The 17,247-nt window shown below is 39.2% G+C and overlaps 6 protein-coding genes across 7 annotated transcripts; 3 read left to right on the plus strand and 3 right to left on the minus strand.

The window, feature by feature from the left end:
- On the plus strand, nucleotides 6,656-9,124 carry LOC104701832. The gene is made up of 8 exons (XM_010417578.2): nucleotides 6,656-7,571; nucleotides 7,715-7,789; nucleotides 7,882-7,953; nucleotides 8,065-8,145; nucleotides 8,219-8,316; nucleotides 8,447-8,572; nucleotides 8,661-8,709; nucleotides 8,807-9,124. The coding sequence occupies exons 1-8, from the start codon at nucleotides 6,693-6,695 to the stop codon at nucleotides 8,972-8,974; spliced, it is 1,548 nt and encodes a 515-aa protein (XP_010415880.1). The 5' UTR covers nucleotides 6,656-6,692; the 3' UTR covers nucleotides 8,975-9,124.
- On the minus strand, nucleotides 9,055-9,951 carry LOC104701831. Its single transcript, XM_010417577.2, has one exon. The coding sequence runs from the start codon at nucleotides 9,926-9,928 to the stop codon at nucleotides 9,269-9,271; it is 660 nt and encodes a 219-aa protein (XP_010415879.2). The 5' UTR covers nucleotides 9,929-9,951; the 3' UTR covers nucleotides 9,055-9,268.
- On the plus strand, nucleotides 9,959-10,753 carry LOC104701834. Its single transcript, XM_010417581.2, has one exon. The coding sequence runs from the start codon at nucleotides 10,238-10,240 to the stop codon at nucleotides 10,637-10,639; it is 402 nt and encodes a 133-aa protein (XP_010415883.1). The 5' UTR covers nucleotides 9,959-10,237; the 3' UTR covers nucleotides 10,640-10,753.
- On the minus strand, nucleotides 10,745-12,016 carry LOC104701833 (hypoxanthine-guanine phosphoribosyltransferase). The gene is made up of 3 exons (XM_010417580.2): nucleotides 11,699-12,016; nucleotides 11,268-11,432; nucleotides 10,745-11,060 (listed from the first exon to the last, which is right to left on the minus strand). The coding sequence occupies exons 1-3, from the start codon at nucleotides 11,996-11,998 to the stop codon at nucleotides 10,959-10,961; spliced, it is 567 nt and encodes a 188-aa protein (XP_010415882.1). The 5' UTR covers nucleotides 11,999-12,016; the 3' UTR covers nucleotides 10,745-10,958.
- Nucleotides 12,190-13,466, plus strand: LOC104701835 (UPF0544 protein C5orf45 homolog). 2 transcript variants are annotated; one of them, XM_010417582.1, is made up of 4 exons: nucleotides 12,190-12,291; nucleotides 12,399-12,717; nucleotides 12,806-13,000; nucleotides 13,105-13,466. In XM_010417582.1, the coding sequence occupies exons 1-4, from the start codon at nucleotides 12,238-12,240 to the stop codon at nucleotides 13,365-13,367; spliced, it is 831 nt and encodes a 276-aa protein (XP_010415884.1). In that variant the 5' UTR covers nucleotides 12,190-12,237; the 3' UTR covers nucleotides 13,368-13,466. The 2 variants fall into 2 exon arrangements, with proteins under 2 accessions (XP_010415884.1, XP_010415885.1); XM_010417583.1 differs by having other exon boundaries at nucleotides 13,117-13,466.
- Nucleotides 13,445-16,553, minus strand: LOC104701836 (polyadenylate-binding protein 5-like). The gene is made up of 7 exons (XM_010417584.2): nucleotides 16,022-16,553; nucleotides 15,055-15,836; nucleotides 14,898-14,975; nucleotides 14,727-14,816; nucleotides 14,307-14,630; nucleotides 13,978-14,196; nucleotides 13,445-13,892 (listed from the first exon to the last, which is right to left on the minus strand). Exons 1-7 carry the CDS (start codon nucleotides 16,362-16,364, stop codon nucleotides 13,659-13,661), a joined length of 2,070 nt encoding a protein of 689 aa, XP_010415886.1. The 5' UTR covers nucleotides 16,365-16,553; the 3' UTR covers nucleotides 13,445-13,658.

Raw genomic sequence — 17,247 nt, forward strand, 5'->3', positions numbered from 1 at the left:
TTACGGTTAAGTTACAGTTGAGTTATGAGATATTAAAACGTCACTCGATATCACAAAAAGTGATACCACAAAAATTAGTTTTCCGGTTTGGTACGGTTTGGTCGGTTCAGATCCACACGATAATAAATTTATAAAGTGAGCTTTTTTACAATATATTATCAAAATAATTAAATAATTAATATTTGAATTTAGATTTTTTTTTTGTAAAAGTATTATTCCAACAATTGAATATTACAATTATTATAACTTAAAATTTAAACAATAGGAAAACGAAAGGTCACGTCTATTATTAGGTTAACTTATGTTTTCCCGCCAAAATATTGCTAAGCGGCTGAGTTATAGTTGGAAAAACGAAAAGTAAAGTCGAATCATGTGATGGCTGAATTATGGTATTTAAGGAAAAACGAAAGGTCTCGCCGAGTCATGTCACGGCTGATTTAAAGTAAAGTTTTGGCTGAGTTATCACAAGAAACAATATGTCTGTACCTACTGACTCATTCTCTGGCTGCTATATGTATTAACTCATTAAAGTCATCTTCCAAATAACTTTCTTGTATTCTGTCCAACCAAATAATATGTCCGCTCGAGCACCCAAGAAGCTCCGCTCGAGCCCTATGTCCGCTCGAGCACCCAAGATGCCAGATCTCCCCGACGATGTTTTCATAAAAATCGTTTCCCTTGCTGCAGAAGATCGATGGTGGTCACTTGGTTCTATTCTAAGGGCTGGTCGTAGGGGAAAAAATGCAGTATACAATAAAGAAGTTCTAAAGACAGCGGCTATCTATTGCCTTTGTACTGATCCATCACAAATCAACACATCCAGTGCCCCTAATGGTGGCCTCCAAATTGAAGGGCGGTACATGCCTTTCTTCGTCAAATGCTTTGACGTCGGCAACCCCATTGCCATTTACTACGAAGGGCTAAGGGTTGTGGCTGAGGATAGAGATATCCATCGTGGGATTGATATTCTCAGTCGTATTGTACCGGCCGATGCTGAGTATTTGTCAAGGGAATGAGGTTATTGTCGTCCATTACCTCCAGCTGTTTGATGCACATCATTATCCTCTGATGTCTTTGGTTGCCATGGTAACCGGTAATGATTTTCTGTTTGAGTTATCTCGTTATAAGACGGCCCGGAAAAACTCATACGCAGCCTCCCATCGCTATCCTGACAGCCCGTTACTCCCTTCACCCGCTTGTGCTGTGATATGTTGTTTGGATTATGGTTTCCATTCTCTCCGCTATGGAGACTATGAAAGCAAATGCAAAAACTGTTACCTTTTGTGGTTGTCCCTCAAAGTCTCTAAGATCCTTTAGGATTTCCAGCAGTGATTTCCAGTTTTACCTTAATATGTGCTATGTATCCACCTTTTATGCTTCCACATTTTAGTATCTACTCTCACTTTGAGGCTGAATTATAATAAAGTAACGGCTGAGTTATAGTTTTACAGGAAAACGAAAGGTAACGTTGATTCTCGTGATGGCTGAGTAGTGAATAACGGCTGAGTTATCAAAATGAACAATCTATAATGGCTGAGTTATTAAAAGAAAGGTCGCGTTTATTAGGTTAACTTACGGTTTCCCGCCAAAATATTGCTTAACAGCTCAGTTATAGTTTCACGGGAAAACGAAAGGTCTCGTTGATGGCTGAGTTATAGTAAGTAATAGCTGAGTTATCACACGAAATAATCTGAAAGTAGATAGCTGATATATATGACTTGACGGTTGAGTTATGAACAATCTGAGAGCAAACGACTGGTTTACACGACTTGACGGTGAGTTATTACACAAAATAAAACACATCTCCCTAACTACATCCGACAAGTTTTCACATTGTACCCAACTTGCTTACATCGCGAACATGCTGGTTGCTTCCTAGGGAGTTTATTTTCAATGGCAACTTCCAAAGATGATTAAATCCTACGCTTCTTGGTCCTTCCTGGCTGGTTCACAACAATCGGAGGCAAGCAGTTCTGATTATCCACAGCTTCAGGAGCAGGGAATGATTCATCTCGAGGCATGATTGAACCAGCCCATCCGTTAACCAAATCGACACTCCTAAATTTCGGATCGCACATGGATATACGAGACACATCCATATGCTCTGCAGCTGTGATTGCATGGATACATGGTATTTTCTCTTGGTCGAAACGACGGCATGTGCATTTTTTTAGTTCCAAATTTACAACATGCAAAGATGATCCATATCTCACTTGCACACGTACATCATCAATCGTTAGTACCTCCATAAGTCTTGCTGCGGTGACAGGGTCCTAGTAGGGAGTAGAACAAAAAAAAATCGTTTTAGGCTGAATTATGAAAAAAAATGACGGCTGAGTTATGAAAACAATTATGGCTGAGTTATGGAAACTATAATGGTATTGGTTGATATATGGAAACAGTTACGGCTAATATATGAAAGCTGTTATGGCTGAGTTATGTAGACTTACCTGTAACAGTTTCTCAACAGCTCGAGTGAGCGTTGTTAGCTGCGATTTCTCATCCTCTCTCCGTTCAGAAAACCATCTGGTCATCATATTCCGTATCGATTCTAGCAGTCGAACTATGGGAAGACTTCTAGCATTTGATAGTGCATGGTTCATTGATTCTGCAATATTCATTGTCATTAGATTGTACCTTTCACCCATGAAATGAACACGCGCCCACATTCGGACACCATCTCGTTGGAGGTATCCATGTAGTTCGGGATGATGTGATTCAATCTCATTGAAAGTCTCATTAAAATCAGACAGCCTAAAACACCTTGCCGCTTTTTTCACCAGAGGGAACAAATGTTTTCCTTTGAACTTCACCAAAATGTTCTTATACAAATGGTAAGTGCAAATTCCACGCAAAGCCAACGGTTACACTTGACCAATCGCTTTCCCTATTGACTTATGCCTGTTGGAGATTATCGCAAGATCCTTTTCGTCAGGAATGGCAACTTTGAGTTGTGTAAAAAACCAACGCCAAGACTCATCATTTTCAGTGTCAACAACAGCGAAAGCTAATGGGAAAATTTGAAAGTTACCATCCTGAGCTAGGGCTGGTAGAAGCGTCCCTTTGTAACTACCATGGAGAAACGTTCCGTCAACAACAACAACTTTGCGCATGAAAGCAAACCCAGCAATACTCGCACCAAAAGCAATAAAAACATATTTGAATTTGTCTTCATCATCTATTTGAAGACGCGTGACTGTAAACGAATTTTCCCTTCTTAACTTGTATATGTAAGAAGGCAACTCGTTAAAACTATCCTCAAGATTTCCCTGATCGATCAGCCTTGCATTCAGCAGCATTCGATATGCCTTCCAATAACCCATCTGTTGACACCAAACAAATTAATAAATCAGCCATAAAATATAGATAACTCAGCCGATACATTCGAATAAGTCAGCCGTAAATAATCAATAAATCAGCTGTAACATGTAAATAACTCAGCCTATAAATACATATAAGTCAGCCATTATTATCAATATTTATTACCTTTAAACTAAATTGCTTATTGAAAATGACTCCGACACTTTTAGGTTTAACATCCAGACCAAGATAACCAAGATAGTCCCTGTATAGACCTGCCAATACATCAGCTGTTGATTGGCGGGATCTAATAGAACGTTCCCTCACAGAACATGTGTGTTCCGAATCGTATAGACGAACATGAAAATTCGGGTCATCCCCTTGTACAGATGCACGAACTCTCCAAAGACATCCTTCAACCAAGCACCTAAAAACCACCTGTCTCGGATTTGATACTGGTACATTAAAATCAAATCAATCCCTAACCGAAATAAGTTTCACGTGATTCCTGAACTCCTTTTTGCTTTTGTATCTTTGTCCTACAACAATTTTTAGCGTTGACACCTCCAACCTAATAGCCTCCGGATTCATCTTCGATCCGGCAAAATTATCATCTTTATGAGCTTTCTTCTGAGGAGGCAGAGTAGGTGGGTCTTCCTCTTCTTTACTCCGAGGCTCGCCCAATACAGAAAATTACTCGTCATCAGATGACTCACCATCGGAGTCGTCGAAAAAATCAAAACGTCTTGAAAATTCATCGTCTTCTTCTTCGTCATATGCTACTTTGACAACTTCTTCTTCTTCTTGGTTTTCTTTGTCAACGATCTTACCATAATCAAAACAAGTGCCTTCAAATCCCCCACCGTACACTTCGTATGTAGATTCTAATTTCGATTCACTGCTTGGCTGAATCATCCTTCCTCTAGCTCTACTAGTTTCTGTAGACTCTTTCGCCGAAAACTCTACACAGAGACGTAGCTGATCGGTTTTCCATAGCCCCAAAAAACATTGCAACTGTCGATCATTGGAGACAAAAGCTGGTGGAGTATCATGCGCCATTAGTTTTAGTGCCTTGTTCGAGAACATGTAGCTCAGCTTTAGCTCATGGCTAAACGCGTCCAATCCGTAGTCTTCAAGAACAAGCTCCAGTAACTGAATAACATTCTAGTAATTAATCTTTTGCTACTAATTCAGCTGTAACTGAATAACATTCTAGTAATTAATCTTTTGCTACTAAGTCAGCCGTCGAATGGCTGAGTTGTACAATAAGTCAGCCTATCACGGCTGAGTTGTACGATAAGTCAGCCTATCACGGCTGCGTTGTACGATAACTCAGCCTATCACGGCTGAGTTGTGCGATAACTCAGCTAGTCGTAGTGATAAATCAGTCGTGTCGTAGTGATAACTCAGCCGTGTCGTAGTGATAACTCAGCCAAAATTTTAACAACTCAACCATCGGGTGAAAACTCAGCCGTAAGGACGGCTGAGTTAGAGCATAACTCAGCCAGATTTTGATAAGTCAGCTGTAACGCTTGGCTGAGTTATGCTCTAACTCAGCCAAATTTTGATAAGTGAGCCAGATTTTGATAAGTCAGCCGTAACGCTTGGCTGAGTTATGCTCTATCTCAGCCGTCCGGTCTGACTCAAATGTTTTTTTCTATAACTCAGCCGGAATATACCTATAACTCAGCTGCAACATACCTTTGTAACGCGTTATGACTGAGTTATTGTTACACGTAGCGTTTTTAATGTAGCGTCTGACGTGACAATAATATTTTTATAATTACGTTTTTTCCGGTAACATAAAACAAGAGTACGTTGGTTATTTTGAAAATATCCAAAATATTCTAATAATAAAATTTTTGTTTGTAGATTCTCGTAATATTACTAATTTAGATAATATTTAAGTAAATCACCTCTAAATTATTGATTTGAGTTTTTTTATATATAGTTTTATTTTATTTTTTTAAGCTACGATTGACAATGACTCACTGATTAGTTAAACATTGAGTACGCATAATTAATTATTTCATTTCTGATAGGTGGCGAAGCGGCGATTAATCAGAATACCCGATCGGTGAGTTTTTATTTGTATATAGAGCTTTCATGATAGTCACAATTATTTAAATTAAAATCGAAGTTATTATTTTGCCGTGCTGATGGGTTGTCGTCAGGTTAGAACTTTGATCATCATATAAACAAAGTACTAGTACATATGAAGCATCATCTCATCCCCACTTTTTTTAATAATGGGGATTTGAAATTATGCAGTTTGTCTAATCGTTGTCTAGTGTTTATTAGTTTTCACTATGATCCAAATCCAAAATGTATATATGAACAAAACTTCTTTTTCATTTAATTTTTAAAAAAACTTTCTGAAATTTTGTATATTGAAATTGAATGCGAATATATTGTTTTTTATTGGCCGACGCAAACGATGTATAAGCCATAGAGTAATTTCCTCGTACATTATTAAGTTTTATTCATTTTTAAAGGATTTTACCATTAGGTGTTTTTTAGTTGAGTTGAGAACATTTTTTTTTGTGTGTTTACAAGATACAAAACAGTTTTTGAATACATATGTATACAGTTTTTGTTCGAGTTTTTAATTTTGTTTTTTCTTTTGGGGGCTTTTAAGCTTTAGTATGTAAAGCAAACCTTATTAGTATTATTTTATTTTATTTCACAGATATTATCACGACATATTTTACACAAATTATATCTGCTTATGTACATTTGTTTAATAAATAATTCGATAGATGATAATGATTTAAATTAAAAAGTAGTTTTAAGGATAAACTATAGATATGATTTAAAATATCATATTGGAAATAAATATGGATTATTTGTTATGGTTTTGGTTTTTATTCGAATTTGAATATCAATCAAAATATGTTTTAATAATAAATTTTCGTACATACCAACTTTAGATGGTATGATGGGTTTTGTTTGCTTGGTTAGAATTAGAATATGGTTTCTTTAGATATAAACCAAAGGAGTGTTCATTAAAATGTTCGTACATACCAACTTTAGATTAATACAGTCTAGAGACGTCGTTATGCATTAAATCGTATCGCGCCGACCGCATTATTTAAAAACGTTATTATTAATAAATAACATGAGTTTAATAAATGCGACGGTCCATTTAGGAACGACGGGTCTATTATTATTTAACATCTAACCACACAATTTAATTAGGTCCATTATCATTTGTATGTTTGGGCTTCTTTCTTAGCTGTCGCCTGAGTGGGTTTCATTGTCACATTTAAAACTTCGTATCTCAATTGATAAATTTCCATAAGAAAGAGGACAATTCTGATAAAAGTGGAGAAAAGAAAGATAAAAAGAACCGTTTGAAGATAAGAGAAGAAAAAGAAGAAGAAAAAAAAAAAATGCAAACGCTTCTCAGTCAGCCATGTAAGTCTCTTCTTCCTATACTCACTGCTTCGTCGTCGTCGTCGTCGTCGATTCGTAGCTCCGGTGGTGATGTGAGAGAATGTATCAATTTTAAAGCATCGGAGAAAGCTTGGCAGTTTCGATTTTCCGAAACCCTAACCCCTTTTCGGTTTCGCAGTTTCGCAATTTGTCGCGATTTCGCTGTTCGTGGAGCTTATGGGATTAGATTTTGCTCACGAGACGGTGTTAAAAACGGAGGAATCGTTGCGGAGGAGGAAGAGGAGGAGGAGCTTGAGCTATTGAACAAGCCGAGTCCTGTACCGAAATCAGAGAATGAGAAGGAAAATGGTAAAGCTGACGATGACGAGATCCTTGAGCCGTTTTTGAAATTCTTCAAACCGGAAGAAGAAGAAGAAGGAGTCGAAGGAGATGAGTCGGAAGAAGCATCCGAGGAGGAGGAGGAGGAGACGGGTAGAGTCAGTGTAGAGTATTACGATCCTAAACAAGGTGATTTTGTGGTTGGTGTTGTGGTTTCGGGTAATGAGAATAAGCTTGATGTGAGTATAGGTGCGGATATGTTGGGAACTATGTTGACGAAAGAGATACTTCCTTTGTATGATAAAGAGTTGGATTACTTGTTGTGTGATTTGAAGTATGATGCTGAAGAGTTTTTGGTTAATGGGAAAATGGGGATTGTTAAGGATGGTGATGATGATGGTGGTGTTGAGATTGCGGAATTTGCTAAGCAAGGTAGGCCGGTTGTGGAGATTGGGACGGTTGTTTTCGCCGAGGTTTTAGGGAGGACGTTGAGTGGTAGGCCTTTGCTTTCTTCTAGACGTTATTTTCGGAGAATCGCTTGGCATCGTGTGAGGCAGGTTCTTTTCTTGTTCCTTGATTTTTTACTTCATTCTCTGGATTCAAAGTCTGTTCTTTGGTTTTGAAGTGTTTTGTATTGTTTAGATGCTGAGGTACTATCTATAAGGATCTTCTAATGAAGAGTGAAATTGTTCTGTGGCAGATTAAGCAACTTAATGAGCCTATTGAAGTTAAGATTACAGAGTGGAATACAGGAGGGCTTCTCACCAGAATTGAGGTACTTAAATGTTCATCTTGATTTTGGGATTCCAATGTGCTTAGATTCCATACCTCAAGACTAAGTGTATCTCTATATTGGTTTAATTTCAGGGGTTGAGGGCTTTTATTCCGAAGCAAGAACTGGTGAAGAAAGTGAACAGTTTCACCGAGTTGAAGGAAAACGTAAAGCAAGAGTTTCTTCTTCCACTGTAACACTTTTGTTTTCTGCTGAATCGCAGTAGGCTTTTTGGTTTCATGGTTCTGCGTTTTCTCAGGCTTTTTTCCGTGTTTCAGGTGGGTCGTAGACTTTTTGTGCAGATTACGCGATTGAACGAAGACAAAAACGACTTGATACTGAGTGAAAAAGTAGCCTGGGTTAGTTTCCCTTTTGTCTTCTCTTTATAAGAAAAACCCAACGAGACTAATGATCTATCGCATAATGTCTCAGGAGAAGCTGTACCTTAAAGAAGGAACACTCTTAGAAGGAACAGTTGCCAAAATCTTACCATATGGAGCTCAAGTCAAACTCGGGGATAGTAGCAGAAGGTTAGTTCTATCTATTGCTTTCTTAAATTTGTCCTTCTTCTGTTCTATCTATTGCTTTCTTAAATTTGTCCTTCTTCTCAGTGATTATAGTTTTTGTATTCATTCCGTTTGCTAATACATGTTTCCACAGTGGACTGCTACACATATCAAACATAACTCGCAGAAGAATTGGATCGGTAAGCGATGTGCTTCAGGTAGACGAAAGCGTGAGGGTTCTGGTTGTGAAATCTCTATTTCCAGACAAGATCTCTCTCAGGTTAAACCTTGAATAGAAACGCAAATTGCAAAATTGACCGGTCCTGAGTAACAACTATAACCATTTTCTTCTATTGTCTTTTATACAGCATTGCAGATCTTGAAAGCGAACCGGGTTTGCTTATCTCAAACAAAGAGGTATAGCTAGCAAATCTTTTAATCTATGCACATAACTTATCCTCTTAATACCAATCACTAAAACGCCATTTCATATACCGCGATTTTGTCAATGCAGAAAGTGTTTACAGAGGCTGAAGAGATGGCAAAGAAGTATAGAGAAAAGATGCCTTCAGTAGCTACAATCCCGATTTCTGATCGACCTCCAATCACAAGCAGTTTCCCTCAGGGCAAGGATGAAGAAATTTATGCTAACTGGGACTGGTTCAAGTTTGAGAGTCAGTGACAAAATTCACAAATCTTTTTACATGTTGTACAATGAGTTTTGTATTTGAAATTTTGAGACTGTATTATTATGAGTAAATGTTTCCTCCAAAAGAAGCTTGTTGTTCCTTTATAGAAAAGATGTATCTATGTAAAGATCAAAACACACAAAGAAGCTCACTGAACTTATAACAAGAAATTGTTTCATTGCTCTATTCTCTAATCCAGAAAAGAACAATAGAGGCTTAGGGACAATGCAAGGATACCACACAGATATGATAAACAATGGCTCGGTGACCAAGCTGACCTCAATCGATCATTCGTTAAGCTGTTGAAGCTCAGCTTTGAGCTGTTCGATCTTGAGTCCCATGGATCGCTGCAGAGAAGCCTTCTCTTTCTCTGTTACCTTTCTGAGCAAACCTTCAAACATCTCCAAAACCTCAGTTACGGCGGCTCTCGCGCACTCTGCTTCTTCGTTGAAGTAAACCGTCTCCTTCGAATCCATCGCCATTTCGATCTCCTCACGAGCTTCAGCGAACTTGAGGTTGATCTCGTCCACTACCTTGTTCAAATCTGGCGGTGAGCCGCCGCCGCTGCTAGAGTCGGTGCTGAAACTCCTCTGATTCTCGAGGAAGGACTTGGAGAATGAAGCGTTTGGGATACGGAATATTCGTGAGCTAGTAGATGATGCTTCTGAGAGACTTGATTTCGAATAGTGAGACGGTGAAGGACCTGAGACATCGGCTAGCGAGTTTATGGTGACCGGAGAAGATATAATGCTTAGATTCTGAGGGATTCGGAGAGGCTTTCTGGTGAAGAAGTTTCGGAGAGTAATTGCTGAGTGAAGACGCATGGTTAGGTATCTTCTGATATGAATCCGCCGGTTAGGTTTCTCCGAGTTTCTTGTAGGTCGGCGGCGGAGATAAGTGGGGCAATTTGTGAGATTTTTGTTCAAAACTACTTCAGGTTGCATCATGAAGACGAAGATACGATTTGGGCCTAATGGGTTTCATAATAAAGCTCACCATGAGATCCAGAAGTCAGAATCAGACAGGTGAAGGTCAAAGTCAAACTAATCAATCAACCAAACCACAGAAGCACCTGAACCATAAACTAGAAGGTTTTCAGTTCTCACTGACCTCTCCATTGGCGAACCACTCCATTTCCATTTGGACTTTTACGCAAACCAGACTCATACATAAACCCTTGAGCTCAAAGACAGTATCATCAACCCACAAACCCTTGAGCTGCAACACCAACAATCTTGCCTTTTAGACCACATCCAATGGATACCACCGTTCCACCATCTGGCACAAAGCCCCTTACAATATTCAAGATGGGTTTAGCCTCCGCAAGCATCCGTTTGGCTAGCCTTGCTTCTCGTTCGAAGAGGAAACTTTTTCGTTGGACTGCATGTTATGGCTCTGGGTATCATGAACCTGTTATACATCTCCAAAACGACAGGACTATGATGATGATGAACAATGGTGGTATTTATGAGCCAAACGAAGGTGAACCGAGCATGCTCTTGAGCGGGGATCAGAGACGAGGTCCGTTGTGGCAGAAGAACATTCTCATGGGAGGAAAATGCCAGCTTCCAGATTTCTCCGGTGTTATATTGTATGATGCTGATGGACAAGTTGTTCCTCCGGCCAAGAACTCTCTTCCTTTGCTCACCTGGAAGTAAATGAAAAAGGAAACCTACTTATTATTTGTTTGTTTGCATCAATTTCTTGAATGTATGGTATCGCTCTATGATTTTCTATTATTAAAAGATTTAAGGAAATATGAATTGTGTGAAGCTCTTTCTCAAGAAATTCATTAATCATAATATAACATATACACCAAATTGCATTAGCTTTTACATCAGAATCACTGTTATCAAAGTGTAGAATAACTTTGGTACTGCTTTGAACAGAAATACAGGGGCACGTTATAAAAGATGTCATGACTTTGGTGTTGCCCAGTCATATTTTAGAAGTATGAGCTCCTTGAACTGACTTTTTTCAATTCATGTAATATTCAGGCTTCAATACGCCAATGTAAGATAGGTTGCGGTATTGTTCTGCAAAGTCCATGCCATAGCCCACGGCAAATTCATCTGGACACTGCGCATATTCAAAAGATACAACAACGCATGCTCAACACAAAGCCATAAAATATATATTCTTAAGTGAGGCTAGTTCCTATCCTAACACCAACAAATACTTCTGTCTACCATGGTTTAGCCAAGCATAGCCATAATAATTTAATAAGATCCGAAAGCATCATAATAAAATGCATATTTGAACGGAGAGAAACAAGAGACAGCTTACTTCAAAACCAATGTAGAATTTGCCCTTTCCAACCAGCTTAAAATGAACCTTTCTTCTCGATGGCTTGTCTAGTAGAGTGCAAACTGAAACAGATGATGCCTTTTTCGCTTTCAAGTGCTCGATCAAGCCGTTGAGTGTATTGCCGGTATCCACAATGTCCTCAACCTTTAAGAAAACAAATAAGCTGGTGATCTAAAGAGGCAGTAAAATTTCCAAGATTAACAATACTATCATCAAATCAAAACATCGGAGTAGTCTACTGTCTAAAAATAAAATGCTATTCACATCACAATTTGCAAGTCTTCTTTAAATGTTAAAAACTCCATAGATAAGACTTTAATTTCAGTAAAAGACTCAAAAACTTTTTAAAATCCATATGAATCAGAACACATAACACATACATAATTGTACATGAAGGGGAAGGAGATTACCAAGACTACATGCTTGTCCGTGAGGTCAAGCTTCAAGTCAAATGAAATCCTGGGAGTTCCACTAGAGACAGTACCAGATCCATAAGACTCAGCTCTAATGAAATCGATAGCGATAGGCAAGTCCACTCGCCTAACGAGATCGGCCAAGAAGACGCAAGCACCAGTAGCTACACCGACGAATACAGGCGATTCCGATTCACCGGAGAAATCAGAAGTAATCTCGGATCCAAGCTGACCCACCCGCTCCGCTATTACTTCGGCACTAAAAAGCACCTTCTCTATGTGCTTCTCTTGCGCCATCAATCTTCTTCACGAAAATCTTAGGATTTGGGATTTTAGGGTTAACTGTACAAAACGCGGGAGCTCAACCGAATCCGGTACAAAATAATCTGGAAATCGCCAACATATCAAACCGAATCTATTAAACCAAACCCGGTACAAAATTTCGCCAAATTGGCGCTAGAACAAAAAAAAATTGAAAATCCATTTTAATAAAAACACACAAAATCGAAATCCCTAGAGAGAAGACGAAGACGAAGATGGCGAGTACAGTCTTCATCGCTCTACAATGTTTCGAGTGTTCAACGATGCAGGTTCAAACTCTCTCGTCTCTTTCTTCTTCTTCTTCTTCTCTATCTCTGTTAATTTTGCGTATACTGGTTAGTTTTTTTTTAGGGATTTTGGTTTTGGGGATTCGTAGGTGAAGCAGAAGAAGAAGAGCAGCAACAAGTGGGTTTGTGTGGTTTGTAATCAGAAGCAATCAGTGAAAAAAGTGTTTGCTCAGGGTTTTAAGGCTAAGGATCTTCGTTTCTTCGTCCAATCGTTTAACATGTCTCGCAAAGTTAGCGATGACGAGGCACTTGCTATTGTAGACTCGTGTTCGGAGGTTGATGTTAAAGGCGAGGTTGATGGTGAGGAGGTTTTAGATGTTCGTGAGAAGAAGCGATCTGATTGGAGTGAGTATCTCGATTGTGATTTGTCAAATGATTGCCGGAGATTAACTGGAGAAGAAGAAGATGGTGAGTCTAAATCGATGTAGTAATCAGTTGTGTTAATTGGACATGTTTTGTATATATAGAGTGAAATTGTTTTGAAATTTTGTTGTAGATGTTAAGATTGTGACTGAGATGCCCAACGACATGTTCAAAAGGCCAAAGCTGATCAAATATTCTAGTCCTGGTGGATCATCACCATCGGTGACAGGAGGAGGGAAGAAGAGAGATGGTTCTGGCCTTTTCAAGCCTCCCTTGTCTAGACGCAGCGTCAAAAAGCCAGATTTTTGTTCCGGGAAGAGGGATTCAGGTAAAGCCGCTACGAATGTTGTGTAGTGTGTATTCAGTCAGACACTGTTCTGGTAGAAAGCATGAATGGTTTTTTTTTGTTAACTAAGAGATGCTTTCAATAAGAATGTGTTGCAGATGAAGTAATGATGAGGAAGGAGGACATAGAACAGAGAAATCTAGAGTCAGAGTCAGAAAGAGTTACTAAGCCAGCTTCAAAATGGGAGGCCTACTTGATCGATGACGAAGGTGAACGCCAGGCACCACCACGATTTGGTGGCCAAAAAGGCTTGAAGGATGATGATGTAGGAGAATGGGACAAAGCAGTAATGGAGATGAGTACGGAATGCCAGATAGTGGACGAGGAGGTACATCCAGATTTCATGTGATCAGAGGTATTAATTACTATGTTTAACCAGGCTGCAGATTGTTAGATGATGCAAAATGTAAAAAGAAACGATTTAGAGATGCAAAAGAGTTTTAACTCATTAAGTAGACTCCAAACGAAACTAGAAAAAGGTACTGTCTTAATGCTAAGAGTAAAAAACTCAAAACAAACCTATCAAAGAGAAGTTGCAAAGGAGAGAGAGAAAAAAAAAACTAGTTAAGGAGTTCCTAAAAGGTTTTAAAGCAACTGTCTAAAAAAGCCAAATGAATATTGTCTTGAGTAAACTGTAAGTTCACTCAGTTGAAGAGAGAGCAAACTGGTCATCGACCGATGACCCAACTGGTGGTGGATTTGCAGAGAGCCTGAGAACAGCCAGAGCCTCAGAGACTTTGGCCTTAAGAGCTTCAGGTGACTCAAGAAGGTGCAAGATCTCTGCTTGATCCATCTCCAGCAACATACCAGTAACTTTAGCTGCATGAACTGGCTCATGCTGCTCCACAAGTGGGTAAAGATTTTCCCCAAGCATCTGTCAAGAATCCACAATGCAATAATATAGTTAACAAATCTATTTCTAATGCAATGGCCAGAATGAGATACGAGAAAGGACAAACCTGTGGGTGGTCCTCGGGGCTAGCCGAAGCCAATTCCGATGTGAGCTTAGAAATGGGGATGATAGCAGGCTTGTGCGGGTGTTGAGGAGCATTGTGAGAGATTGCAGATGCATTCAATGGCAAAGGGATGCCTTGAGGAGCAGATGCTTCCATCCCGTTCCTCCTGTTGCCATCGCCTCTCATGTATCTCATTCCCGAGCTTGGGTTTTGCTGCAGCATCTGACATTTCCAAAGATATATAATGAATACCAACAAATTCAAGTTCGTATGATTGTTTTAAGATAACAAACTTGCTAATAGACATATAAGAACTTATGATAAAACTTTACTTGTTGTTGCTGGAAGTGCTGTTGCATGTTACCAGGAGGACCACGCCTGAACCCAACATGGGGACCAGGCTGAGTTTGCCTTTGAAAAGGGAAAGGCATCATGAAGTTGGCCTGGCCTGCACCTGGACGCACCCCAGCCATGAACTGAAGGTTGTACCCATACCCCATAGGCTGTGACGGCACCAGACCTTGACCGTTCTGTCCTATGAACACTGGATGGTGTGGTCCCGACATTGGCCCTCCTGGTGGGTGATGGTGAAACCCAGGCATTGGTGATGGAATTGGCGACATGGTCCCAGGTGATCTGATGTGAGTAAACAGACTCTGAAAAAGGTATATAAATTAAAGAGTTTGAAAATCAGTGTCATCACAAGGGTGCAATCTACAATCTATAGTTCAAAGAGAGAGGTAATTAAGAACCTGGAGGTGCGCACGTCTCTCTTCCTTGCGCTGAGCCAATGCAATGTAAAGAGGTTTCCTTCCAATCATCTTCCCTTGCATCTCATTCAACTGCATATAAATAATCGTTAAGCATCCCCCGATGAACATTGTATATATATTAAAAGATTGTAAATTTAGTTGGAAACTTACAGCTCTTAAAGCTTCTTCAGGATTAGAATAAGCAACAAACCCAAACCCTCTGCTCAAACCTTGAGCGGTCATCATAACCTAAAAATATAACAAAACGTTTTCGTTCAATGTTATGCAGAATAGACTAATGAATATCATTTTGTGATAATGACAAAACCTTGCAAGAGGTCACATTCCCGTACTCAGAGAACATCTCCTTGAGCTTCTCATCATTCACACTATCATCAAGGTTTTTCAGATACAGATTGGATCCTTGCAATTTCTCAATCCTGCTAAGCCTCTCTTGCTCAAACTTCCTCCTCAATTCCTCTTCCCTCTCCGACTTCTTCTGAGCCCTACCAACAAACAACACATCCTCTCCGAGGCTAATACCGTTCATCTTCTGAACCGCAACCGCAGCAGCTTCAGGGCTCTCAAAGTTCACAAACCCGAAACACCTCGATACCCCACTCTGGTCCTTCATCACAACCGCACTAGAGATCTCACCATACTTCCCAAACGTCTTCTTAAGCTCATCATCAGTGATCTCTTTAGGGAGGTTCTTGACATAAACGTTAGTGAAACGAGGCACCGCACCGCTCTCACTACGGGACCTGTCCTGACGGCGGACAAAATAGCCAACAAAGACTTGCTTGTCATTAAGCAGCATGCCGTTAAGCTTGTCAATAGCAGCCTGAGCGGCTTCCTCTTTCTCAAACTGGACAAAGCCATACCCTTTCGAACGACCCACCACGTCCATTGCAACCTTGCAAGAGAGAATAGTCCCGAAAATCGAGAAAGTATCATACAAGGCTTTGTTATCGATAGATGCATCAAGGTTCTTGATGAACACGTTGCCTTTTCCACTCAACCTAGTGCTCGGATCACGGTTCGAGAGCATGATCCTTATAGGCCTGTCTTTTACCGGAGTGTAGTTGAGACTCTCCATCGCTTGACTCGCTGATCCAAGCAACCAAAAAAACACAAATTTATTATAATAACAAAACACCAAATAATTAAGAACAAAAGCAAAACACATGAACAATATATACATTACAATCCTGTCGTGTCGTAATCCATAATAATAATATTAAATTCCTCAAAAGTGAATATAAAAATAAAAGAGGGATTATATAATTGTTTACCATCCTCAGGGTTAGAGAAATTGACGTAAGCGTAACCAAGAGAGCGACTAGTCGAATCACGACAAACCCTAACTGTCTGAACAGTAGCGACTGAACTAAACAGATCAAACAGATGTGCCTCATTGATACTCGGATCTAAATCTCCGACGTACAGCGACGAGTTTGGATGCGTTTGCAACGCTTCCGCAGCGACAGCAACAGCCGCAACCGCAGCAACCTGATTCACAGCAGGGAAGGGAGCCGCCGCGGGAGGAGCAGGAGCAGCAGCAACGGGCGGTTGATTAGGAACCTGATCAACCATGGCAGTCGTCGGGGCAATTCCAGATGCAACCGCCGCCGCCATAGCGTCTCTTGATGACTTCTAGGTTTTTTTTTTTTTTTTGGTTTGAGAGAGAGGCAGAGAGATTGATTCTTCCAAGTTTGTGTGGTTTTACAAAAAAAAAAATTTAAGGGGAAGATTTTTTTATTTTATATTTTCCTTTTTATTATTTTTGTGTTTTTTCCTTTTTTGGGTTACTCCGGTGAATAAGAAAGAGAGGAGTAAAGAGACTCGAAAGGGTGCGACGAGTTTGGTGTTTGTATTTATACCATTCGCTAACGAACCGGTTCCTACGGATCGGAGTTCGATTTGACGTGGCTTTTTTTGACCGAGTTTTTTATTTATTTATTTTATTATATCTGGATCTTTTTGTGGGCCTATGGGCTTTTCTTGTTGTTCTGACCAGTAGACAAGTGCCACGTAAGATTCATGTTTTTTGTGTGTTTTTTTTGCAATAACGTGAAGAGTATATTCATTTAATCTTTATTCAAATGGTAACCTATTTCTTCGTTGTTTATGATTTGACCAAACTTAATTCAAACCCACACGTAGAGAGGTACATTTCGGAAGAGAACTAAATTTATAAAAAGTTTTGACCACGTTATATACAGACAAACTCTTCTATTTGATTTAAGATTGATGATTTTTGTACCCAAAAAAAAAAAAGAAGAACTGATATCATCTAATTTGTTTTTTTTGAAAATAAAATTACACAGATACATACATAGTTATTTGGTTATATAATGCATATATATGATATCCTAAAACTGAAAATGAGTTTAGGATAGTTTTATGATGAAATTGTAGTTTTTTTTTTTTTTTGCTTTATTGTGTGCATCTTTCATTTGGTAATAATGTCAAAATTCATTTAATCTAATCAAAATCTTTTTTTTTTTTTTTTTTTTTT

The sequence above is a fragment of the Camelina sativa genome, chromosome 7 (assembly GCF_000633955.1).
Source record: "Camelina sativa cultivar DH55 chromosome 7, Cs, whole genome shotgun sequence".
In the NCBI taxonomy this organism is placed as follows: Eukaryota; Viridiplantae; Streptophyta; class Magnoliopsida; order Brassicales; family Brassicaceae; genus Camelina; species Camelina sativa.